Source organism: Amphiprion ocellaris, chromosome 17, assembly GCF_022539595.1.
Source record: "Amphiprion ocellaris isolate individual 3 ecotype Okinawa chromosome 17, ASM2253959v1, whole genome shotgun sequence".
Taxonomy (NCBI): domain Eukaryota; kingdom Metazoa; phylum Chordata; class Actinopteri; family Pomacentridae; genus Amphiprion; species Amphiprion ocellaris.
This window is the reverse complement of record NC_072782.1, coordinates 14,677,598-14,689,510: the sequence shown is the minus strand read 5'-3', so window position 1 is coordinate 14,689,510 and position 11,913 is coordinate 14,677,598. Positions and strand designations below refer to the sequence as shown.

At 41.0% G+C, this 11,913-nt stretch overlaps 1 protein-coding gene across 4 annotated transcripts in view; it reads left to right on the top strand.

Moving 5' to 3' along the window:
- The first annotated feature begins 11,275 nt into the window (after positions 1–11,275).
- Positions 11,276–11,913, top strand: part of garnl3 (GTPase activating Rap/RanGAP domain like 3) — a 97,665-nt gene continuing 97,027 nt past the window's right edge. For 3 of the 4 annotated variants that reach the window (XM_023298819.3, XM_023298818.3, XM_023298815.3), the window contains exon 1: positions 11,276–11,777. In XM_023298819.3, the coding sequence (XP_023154587.1) occupies positions 11,680–11,777 (98 nt within the window). In that variant the 5' untranslated portion in view covers positions 11,276–11,679. The remainder of the gene's footprint in view (positions 11,778–11,913) is intronic. The other variant, XM_023298816.3, reaches the window with a different exon arrangement.

Sequence of the window (11,913 nt, the reverse complement as noted above, 5' to 3'; positions counted from 1 at the left end):
TGAGAGCAAATTACTCAGCAGACTTTGTTATTGTGCCTCTTGGACTGATTGCTCAGATTTTGCACCTACATTGCAATCAGTAGCAGCAAAAGGAGATTTTTTTTTATTCATGTAGCTGATGAGCAAGTCCAACACTTAATGGCTCTTCTTCTACAGTTTTTTTCCTAAAAGAATTTCACTTGTGATCATGATTTCAGTCTTCAAAGTCACTTCTCTGATTGCCTGTGTGATCTTTCAAGCAGCAGTGTGTGTGATCTTGGACCTATTGTGTGAGTGTGTGTGCATATCTGAGCATATATGAAAAGGAGGAAAACAAAAGGTTGCCCTTTTCTGCACCGGCAGTGCCCTTGAAGTCTTTTTCCTCAGCCTGAATGAATGCTGTCAACCCTATGAAACCCCTGCACCTGTTCATACACGGCGACATACAGACCAAGACACACACACATGAACAGCTGATCTTTCACTGAGAGCCTTCTAAGAATTGATTTGAATAAAGATTAGAACTGAAAGTGGCAAATTATCATATTGTAGGGGACTGTGGCATATCAGCAAGGTTCCTGTTCTTTTTAACATCATTTGTGGTTTGAACAGGCACAGCTCGCTTTGACCTTTATGTCTGAAAGGGACCAAAAAATTCAGTTTGTGAATAATTATGCAAACACGCAGTCACAGGTTGTTCTGAACTAAAGATTGACAGCACTTTTCTATCTTCTCGTTTATCTACACTGCTGTTCTTTGAGCCTCCTCGGGGAATGGCAGGCTGCTGACACTTGTCCCCTCGTTGCCAGTCACCACCAACGCCCCCTAAAAACCCAGACGAAAGATATGCCAGTGTTGGCATTATTCTGTAAAATGCCACCGTGCTGTATTTCAGATTCGGGATGCTGTGTTCTGCTGGCATTGGACCCAGTGTCACTGATAGACTCACCTCAGCAGCGCTTTGGCAACATGTTGTGCCCTCACTTTGCTTCTCCTCGTGCCTTCTTTATTGCTCAGGTCAGCAAGACACCAATGAATCAGTCCATTTACAGGCAGCTGAGGAACGAGGTGAAGAGATATGGATGAGGCTCCATATTCATGTTGCCAGGTTGTGCTTTTCTCTCTGTATTACTAACACAAGGGGTTGGTTATATGCAACTGTTTCTTTTGAATGTTACCAAACATACATACTACCCTTTAGGATCGTAGAGCATCCGGAAGCAGCATTTTTCCATATGTTTTGCTGGTTGAGTGTCCTTTAGGATGTAAGCTAAGAGAGGGTGGTTAAATTATTTATCACAAGCTATTACAGGCATGTTCTGAAAGGTGCTTTCTTCATTTTCTGGCCTAGAGTTAGATGAAAGCATCAGTATTACAAAATTAAAACTGTGTATATTGGCCACATAATGCCTTACATGTCCATAAGCCCATCAGCAGACAAAGCATTGCTCCTCATGTCGAACACACAAAAACACACAGGGCAGTTTAGCAGCGACTTACAGATGGGACTGAAGCACCTGGTCAGTGAATACAGCACGAGATTTCTAGAGAATTTAGATCTTCCTACTGTGTGATCAATGGAAACCATGCATAAATCAAAGCACCTTGAAAGTTCTGAAGCAGCTACTTTATTTACAACTCTTAATGATGAATTATGAAGGTGTGGATGGCCGAAAAGCTCCTTGTTCAGTCTTTTCCTCATTACAAACATTTGTCTTAAGCACTAGTTGTCTTCTGCATGAGCAGTCAATGCGCTTGTAGTGAGGACAGATCATGTGGTCACAAATTTTGGGCAGCATGGGGGATCCGAACTCCCTAGATGTCAATTTGAGTAAATGTCTGCAGGTGAAATAGTATGCAGACTGGAAGCCGGGGGAAAGAAGTAGGAAAAAATATATTTAGAAGTCTTTCTTGCATCACGGCTCACTAATTATGTAAATCAAGTGGATTTTAGAGAGTTTTGTCACAGTGGCTGCCATGACGATGGCAAGTTTTGTGTCCCCTCTTTGCTCTGTCCCTGCTGTGAGCATATCATCCTTTTACCTGCCTCCTCACCTGCACCTCCACTCATCACCCTCCACACTGTTTCTCCAGTCACTCTACACCAGATTGTCAGCAAACCATGCATGGCATTGTGTTGGCCAACTCTTACTTGTGTCGTTTGCTTGCCACCAACTGGCCTCTCTTTGTCCGGGACCACTCATGCTCACTGCCTCTTCATGCCACTCTTCTGGAGACAGGATTTCTACATTCAAGACTGCATCCTCTGCTCAAGTCTCCTCCAGCTCACATAGACTCTCCCTCTCTCTGCCAGCCAGCCTTCACTCATTCCCCGTGTCCCCAGTAGACCCCTTAATTCGTACTCCAGCCTCAGTGTCTGCTTTTGGGTCCAGCTAAAACACAAACATTCCAGTTTTGCAATTGGTTATCTGTTGGCTGGGTGGATGGGATTCTTGGAGTCTTCTCATCACCATCCAGCATTAATTTTAACACATCAATATTTTTAGAAACAAAAGATTCATCAAAAAGATAGATTGGGTTAACTTGAGATATAGAAGTGCTGGCTGATATGTTTTCACTGGCTTGCTATTTCCCCGTTCCTTATCTTCGTGCCAAATCTAACTGTCTGCATGGACAACAGACATGAGGGTAGCATTGATCTAATGGTAAAAATAAAAGTAGTGTATCTGCTAGCAGGTCAAATTATTCCATTCCAATTTGCAAGAATGTACATACTGCATCAATGCACAATGGGAAGCCTTTGAAAACAGCCTTCAAATAATTTTATCATGCCAATGACACTCCAACTTTTCCAAAAAGTGCATCTGTCTTTCATAAACACCTCATAAATGTTAACTCCTCCATGGGCTCTTAAATGTAAACTAGGCAAGCGTGTGATAAAGAGAACATGTTCACAACCAGTCACTGCACACACAACTCCTTAATTTACAGTTGAGTCACATCTTTATCCCAAACTTTATTGCCGTCTCCTTTCTACTCCTCGCTCTGTCACTCTGGGTTCCCTGGTTATGTGTGTTGCATTCTGTCTTGTCCTCTGTTTAGACCACTTTGTCACCTCTCGACTAATAACGGCTGCACACAGAATTACATTTTGCTTCCCCGATAACCTTAAAATCTAGAGGTCACTCATGGGTCTGGCTGTGGAGAGCCGTAATCAGAGCAGGAGGCTGGCTGCAGCTCATAAGCGACACTCACCATGACTCATGAGTGTTAAAATGACACCTGGTAATTACTATGTCGAGCAAGGTGATAAAGATTTTGAGCGCTATTCCGATGTAAACTGAGATTGCTGTGTTGTCAAACTGCTGCGCTGCACATCATCAATCCACAGCACATGGAACTCATAACTGTGATGATTATTAGCATATAAACTGTCTTGTTTCATAAACTGTCCTTTTATCAGCCACAGAAATCTATTAAACTCTTCCAGAACTCACTCATTTTGCATTTGCTGGTCTTGCCAGAGACACTCGTAAACAAAAGAAGGCAACTGCACGTTGTTATTGTTGTTGTGGCTAATGTAACTATGGTAACAGCAGAAGCTTAAGTACTATAATTTTCCATGCAAACTAAATTACTTGAAGCCACTGTAGTCAATAATGATCAAGTGATTATATGTAATGTGAAAGTTGTCATGCCGGTTGATGAACACAGGAAAAAATCGCACATCTCTGTAGCTTTACTGAGACTTTTACAAGCTCTTGCACACAAAGTCCAAACTGAATGTGTGATGCATAAAGGTGAAAATTTCTTCTTTGTGTTCTTGTTTCATTTCCTGGATGCTAGTCTGTTTGTTGTGGCTCTTTCAAAAAGTGGAAAGAAAGTTTTCTGTCCCCCTAGTCTTGGGATTCATGATGAGCTTCTTTCCTCTTTCACCGCAGTTGCTTAAACTTTACCACCATCACTTCTTTAAGTATTACCGGTTGTCTGTGGGATGATGGGAGATGTCACTAATGACAGTGGTCCCTCTCTTGAGGGGACTGAAAATAAATTACTGTCAGCCCAGAGAAATCTTGATCATATTCCTGCAGGGATGCACACATGGATAGCTGTGGACACCACAGACACATGGTTGTTATTATACTTTCCTGGTCTATAGGAATCTGCTTTGAGGACTCTTTAGTACACATGTGCAGTAGGTTATGTGTACATATTCCCCACATGCACATTACTGCTAAAAATTGGGTCCATGTGTCCCAAAATTTACATCACATGGACCCTTGTGGACTGTCACATACTTGAAACGCAGATATAATCACATTGACCTGATCCAGAGCAGTGACTGGCTGCATTTGAGGCAAGATAATGCTGTTTTTATTTGTTTACAGGGCCGCAAAATCCAAATTGTATATAAGTGAAGAGAAAGTCATTCATCTTTATTTGTCAGCTTTGGTTGCTGTGATGATGTCAGTAAATGGAGACAGATTTCGCTCGTTAAATGTAAATTTCTCACAATCAAATTTTGGGAGAAACAAAACAACACTAAACCTATTCGTTATCACAGAAAAACATCTTTGGTGTGCAGAAAGAAACAGGAAGCCATTGATTTAACCATCTGCTTAGCCTTGAGCAAATGTCTTGCAAATACCTTTGGATTTGGTTTGGAAATATCTTTGGTCTTTCAATTCTTTGTTTTGGTTTGCTGGGCTGTTACACTGTTGTTGTTCACTCTGTCATTAGTGACTGTTTTCATCCACAACTGACAGAGCTCCTATAACCTTTTTCCACAAATTAACTCCCCAAAAACTGTAAACAGACTTTGATGAGCAAAGTGGGTGACCCAACAGGTTAGTAATGAGGGCACATACCACAAGGCTGCATGGACTGTACATAAAGATGGATGCACCCTCCATGATGTCATCCATAGATTTCCTGAACAGCAGATTTAAAACTCAGTGTGGCTCCAGCTGTTGTCATCTTGGCAATGCCTGACTCCCAGCTAATCCAAAAATGAGCATGAAGATGAAGCTTGAGTGAAGCTGAGGTAGTTCATGCAAACTTCTCCGGACCATGAATTATCCTGTGGTGGCACACAACTATCACTGATAGCAGCCCTAAATTATGCATAACTTGACAGCTCAATACATTTAAAATGGGTGAGTTATGGGGGAAATTATCTATGGTGACCAGAACGACTTTTTGTACCAGGCTGTAAGCATGTCTGTTTCCAGTGTAAAGCAGAACATTTTAACATGGAGGTCTATTACCCCTTTTCGACCGAAAAGAACCAGGTGCTAGTTGGGTGCTAGTTGGGTGTTGGTGCTTAGTTGGTTCAAATCTTATGCCTCCTAAGAACTGGTTGGCTTTTCTATTGGCAAGGAGCCAAGTTAGAGCCACGTCAATGCCTCACCATAAAGCGTCAGGACATCACTGAATGTGTAGCTGTTCAGCAACCTTCACGCACCCGTAACCATGGAAGTGCTGTTCCTGACTTTGCAAGTCTACATTGCGATCCAGAAACAAATAATCAAACTGTTAGTAGCTACCTGTCTTCAACGTAGTCACAAGCAACGGCAACTACATTTGAGAAGACAGGTAATTGTCAGAGATGTTTTGATTCCTAACAGTGAACGTGTTAGCGTTAGCTTGGCTATTTAGCTTTGACTACATTTGCATCCATTAGATAGTGATTAGACAAACGCAATAAGTTGATGACAATATCTATGTTTATCTTTATAGATGGTCTTAAGGCTAATTGCGAGGCAGAGGTCAGCTACTGGTGGGACACAACTGTGCCGGATTTCAGCTGAAGGCATGCTGTTCTATCCAAATTTTCATGAGACATTGACATTTTTATTGTGATATACCCACCACTGTTGTTAGCTTTTATTTCAATAAATAGCTTGAGATGAGGAAATCACTATTGCATGCTTCTACTTAAATGCCCTACTTCCATGATATAATATCACTACAGCATGAACTTTTTACATTTTCCATAAATTTCACCTGAAAGTCGAAGATCTTCTTTTCTTTTATGAGGACTGACTCTGTTTTGGAGTCAGCCTCAAGTGGCTAATTAAGGAACTACACTTTTTGCCACTTCATTCATCAGACGAGGCCATTACACACTACCTGCCCAGCACTGAACAGCTGTTAAAACAGTTGAGCAATTATTCATTAGAGAGTCAGATATTTCCCACAGGAGCAGGTGGATAGTAAAAGTGAGCTAGAATAAGAGTGGAAATTGGAGGCCAGAAAAACAAATTTAAATGATTTTCATTAAGTCCTGCGGCACGTGTCACACTTACAAGGCCTTGTCGTGTCCTCTAATGCTTGTTCAGTAAATACAGAAACGAACTGCACACACACTGCATAATCTCACTGCCTCACATGAATGAACCTTGAATGTGTTTGCATTTTATTGAGTCAAGAGTGCATTCAGCACTGAAACGTTTAGCATTCATTTGGAAAACATGAAATCTTTTAATTGTGACAGGGAAAGTAATTCTATCTGAGAGACCCTCTTTCTGGTCACAGTTTGTAGAATCCAGCAAACTGCAACAAATGAGTCTTCTTTCAGCTCAGTTGGCTGCACTTTTATTCTGCTCTTAACGCAGCTGCTACAACAATGAGTTTTATAAGTGGCATCGGTGAGAGGGCAGCTATTTAAAGTCGTCTCTAACCATAGATTGACTTGTAGCAGCCGAACTGTTTCTTCACAGTGAGTCACAAGGTTTGAGCAACAAAGCTAAAGTCAGTCCAATCACACAAACACGGCCGAGTCTTTCTTTGAATGCTGTTGTGAGTCACATTGAGAGAATTCCTCATCTAAACAGTGGGCTGACATACTAGACAGAGAGAGAGTGTGCGAGTGTCCGTGTTTGTACATATGTGGGAGTTACTTTTCCTTCTATTGGATGGAAAAGGTGAAACATGCAATCAACAACCTACAAACAACAACCACACAACTGTTTACTGAGCCAAGTAGAAACTATTGAGATGATCGACATGTTCTTTCTTCTTGAGTTATTATTGAATCTGACTGCAGACGCCCATCATCTATTCTGTCCAGAGCGGAGGAGGGATGATTTGACCATATGAGCTGTAGAATGGAGGTAATTGAAACCTGTTGTGCAGCTACATAATTTTCAGAAGAACGCTAACCTTTCAGACCAACAGAAAGGTTTGTAGTGACACAATGCCGTTAGTGAAAGAAAAAATCTTTTTGTCTTCCTCATACAGATGCAGATTTGAAATGTATAAGCAACAAAGCACACCCTTGCCTAACCCAAAAGAGTCAGGGTCTTAGCTGCAACATCTTCTTTGGTCTCACATGACCATAGACTGTATATAAAGATAGACAAACCCCTCATGATATAACCCATTGGTTTTCCAAACAGCTTTTGAAGTTTGTTGTTGTGGCTCTGGCAATTGCCATCTAGGAAGTCCTCCTGACTTCCAGCTGCACACAAAGCTGTCAAAGCCTCAATTATACATAATTTTAAGCCTTAATATAATTTCAATGGGTGAGTTATATAAAAATGTACCCCTTCTATAGTTGTCATGAACAAAGAAGTGAGCTCTAAAAATCAAAAACCTTTTTGTACCAGACTGCAAACATGTTTATTTATGCTTTAAAATTGGACATTTTAACATGGAGGTGTATTGGGATTGAGTTATTTTCGGGGCCAGTTTCCTTCAGCAGACACAATGTCCTTTCAGTGGTAGATTTGTCTGTGTGACTTGTTGCACTACTGTTAGTAAAAAGCACCTGATATGAAAGATATATTAGCTTACATTTATGAATTAAAATTTGTAAAAACTACACCAACACTATATAGTTACTTGACTTGTGTACTTGTATTATCTCATAAGTTTCCAAAAATGTTTAAACTAATGCTATCATATCTTCTTTACCCTCTGCAGCCAGCGAAACACAGTAAACACCAGATCATATACGTTGGCTGTACTAGCTGTATATGCAGTCGAATTACATAATGGTAAATTAGCAATTAACATTGCGTTAGCTATTTCAGTACAAATAGCATAAACTAAATAAAAGTTTAATACACTATGTTATCTGTGCACATGATTCCTGCCTCAGTTGCATCAGATTTTTATCATCAATGATGCAAAGACCACAACTCCCAAGATCCACGCTACTTTAATGCATCATCAAAGTACGTGTTATTTTGCAGTTTTGCTTGAGAAATCTCTCACAGCAGAAATTGCACACTGTGAGTCTAACTATGCACTGAAGTTCAGCTGTGTCCCTTTATGCTGTCCGTCATAAACATGCAGGAAATTCCAGGATTATTGACAGAACTACATTACAAGTAAATTTTGTCTTTTGAGTAGCTCATACTACCGATGTAATGCTGCAATTTCAGTGGGGAATACATGGAGATGCCCTGAAGCTAATGCTAAGTGAGCAGGTGGATGCTGGGTAAGAGAAAATGATAATGGGAACTGGATTTACTGAGAAGAGTGCATGTGTTGTATCACTGCAGGGCGGAGGGGAAGGGGCACCGAGGATTTTCCATTAACCTCGAAACAGAAAATAATCCATGTAACCATCGTAACTGTACACAAAGATAGTCACAGCTGTGGGCACAGCATGCTTCAAAGATGGCAAAATTAATAACACAATGAGAGATAAAACTAACAGAAGTTTGACAAAACTGGATATTTCTGTGTAAAATGATTGTGTTTCTTACTGAATTTAGAAATGGGAAGAATTTCACATTAAACCTTCCAAAACCTCATTTATTCTTTCAGTAATCACTGCTGTCCTGATGTAATGATGACTGTTTCGCATTATGTCTAAATGATTCAGCTCCTCGCTCACGTCTAACTAAGACAGAAAGCAAGTAAATTCCCAGTAGTACACATATTTTAGACCTGTATGTCACTGGCCTTCCCATGCAGGGATGCCACAAATTCACTGATGAATAGATCATGTTTAATGGTTAGTGCAACTGACAGTTTTGTTATACTTTTTTATTAGACATGTATGTTTTAAAAAAATGTAAATAATCTAGATATTCTTTGCGAAAATAACAGAGAAACTTGAAAAGCTGAGACAAGCCAAACTTACCATCTGACAGTTTCTTGTGCAGATAGATAGATAGATAGATAGATAGATAGATAGATAGATAGATAGATAGATAGATAGATAGATAGATAGATAGATAGATAGATAGATAGATAGATAGATAGATAGATAGATAGAGAGCATATAAAGTAACCTTTACTTCCCAGTCTCTCTCTCTTTTTCTCTCTATCTATGTATCTCTCTCTGTCCTATGAATCACCCCTTAATGTCCCACCCTAATGAAACACATGCAAAATGGAAGTCCAGCCCACACCACTATATTTTTAGAGCTAATCAGCTAATCCATAGCCCAACCCAGCTGGGTGCTATTGCTGCACAGTGTTCTTGTGAACATTTCTTCATCTCTTGGAGGTCTCACAGGGAAGCTCACTGGCTGGGTCAACATCCACAGAAACAGTTTTTTTTTCAGCTGTCTGCAGTTGAAAGTTTTATCATTTAACTCTCTAAATCTGTGTAGCCTTCCAGCACTCAGTTTTACTCAAGCCTCTAACTAACATTTACTAGTATGTCGATTATTCTGTCAATTATTTTCCTGATCAGCTGTTTGGTCTATAAAATGTCCTAAATGCAAATATTTGGCAGTTATATATCCTACATGTTCATTTGGGATCCATTCCCAAACTGAAAGCAATTTCAACTCACATGGATGTAGAAACTGTTATTCATGCATTAATTGGCTCACAGCTGGACTTCTGTAACTCCCTGTGTACAGGCTTGACACAGTCCAACCTTACCCAGCAACAGATAGCTCAAAATGCAGCTTCCAGGCTTTTACCTGGCTCAAGGAAAACACATCATATCCCACCAGTTCTGGCTCATTTGTCATTGTTTTCCAGTGAAATACAGAGTTTACAATTTTAGTATTTGTCTATAAAGCCCTTAATGCTTTACCTACACAATGCATATGGCTGATATGTTAACTCTGTTTTAGGTTATCGCTACAGTTGCTCCTTACAGTCGTCCATTCACGCCTCAACACCAAAGGCCACGTGGCTTTTTCGGTTATTGCACCCAGGCTCTGGAACAGTCTCCTGTTGCAAATTAAATTCTGTCCCACCATTGCAAGTTTCCCACCCCTTCAAAATTGAATCATGGTTAATTTAATTTGGCTTTTTGAAAGAATTTATGAAAAAAAAGTCTCTTTTATGTCAAAGTATAAACTGATTTTCCAAAATACTGTCAATTATTTTAAAATCTAAAATGCTAAACAAATGACTGCATAAGTATTCATCCCCTTCAAGTCAGTATTTAGTAGATGCACCTTTGGACACAATTACAGCATCGAGTCTGTGAGCACAGATCTCAGTCAGCCTTCGACATTTGGACACTGCAACGTTCTTTGCAAAACTGCTTAAGCTCTGTTAGGTTGCACAGGGATCGCTAGTGAACAGCTTTTTTCACAACCAACCATCAGTTCTCAGTTGGAAGCGTTTTATATATGCCATTGCATGCTACTCATTTCATGTCCTCTGTCTCCTGCAGTTAGTGTTCTGTCCTCTGTATCTGAACCTCTTTGCAGGTGTTTCTACCCCTTGAGCTGCACAGGTCTGATCTGCAACTACATGATCCCATCAATCTGTCCAGTGTTTATGCGGTTTGTTGTCTATTTATGTCTGCTTTACCCCTCCCTCCAGTTGCCCTCACCCCAACCTGTCAGGGCAGATGGCTGCCCTCCCTGAGCCTCGTTCTGCCGGAGGTGGCTTCCTGTTTAAAGAGAGTTTTTCCTTTCCACTGTTAAAAATATGCTGCACATGGATTAGGTTCTCAGCGTATATTCTTGTAGGATCTAATATTAAATTAGTCTGCTAAATGTATATAATTAATAACCCTTCAGTACGGTTTTGACCTTACAGTTTAGTCAGGTAAATGCGTATTTTATATGCGTTTGCAGGGTTTTCACTGAAATATTGACTACATTCAGGTAAATCCACATCAACTCTAAATCACAATTTAGAGTTATAACCTTAATATCAACACTTGAGTTGTTACACTAAAGGATGCTGTATTACTGTACTCAGATTTCAACATAAACAGAGCAGCACTATCTTCTGGGCTTGACTTTCAGCTCTCTCTTAGTCACTTTCTCTTCCTTTCCCACGCAAAGAGTAACTTAATTTAACCCTGAAGACACCGTCTCTCTCTCCTACTGTAATCTCACCACCATCTGCCTCTCTCTCTCTCACTCTCTCTCCCTCTCTCTCCATCGGTCTCATGAAGTCACCGCCGAGCAGCCACTCAGTGCCGGGCTGAAGCTGAAGGAGCGCTGTGAGCTCCACACTTCAGGATCACAGATCTGTGGAGCGACTCCTCGGCGCAGTCCGCTCAGGGTGACAACCGCAGCAGCTCCTGCTCCAAACACAGCCGCATGGAAGTACCGCCGACGCCGACGACATGCACCTCTAAACGCCTCTTTTGTCTAGCCTGAGGGGCGAAAAGTCTGCAAGATCACACTTTCCTTCCCTCCGCTGAGGTGAAGCGAGCGTCAAAGGGTCCCTTTTTCGGCCAGCCCGTCGTTCTTTTTTCCCTCCCTCCTCTTCTCGCAGCTCGATTTTTTTTCTTCACTTTCCCCCCTTTTTAAGAAAACGCTGCTGTCTCTCCAGAGTCTCCCTGCTTGTCCAGCACCCATGAATTCAGATAAAAATGTGTACCTCGGCAGAGACAAAGGCATCATGCGGAAGAGAGCCTTGCTTCTTCGAAAGGGTTGCAGCTTCGAGATTACCAGGTAGGTGCTTTCTCTTTTTTTTCCCATTTCTGCCTGGGACAAGAGGGTGATCAAAATGGCTCTACTATCCCGCAGAAAGCTGCACTCTCCTCCCCTAGAAGTGTCACTTTTCATGAGGCCACACAACGAGTTTCTA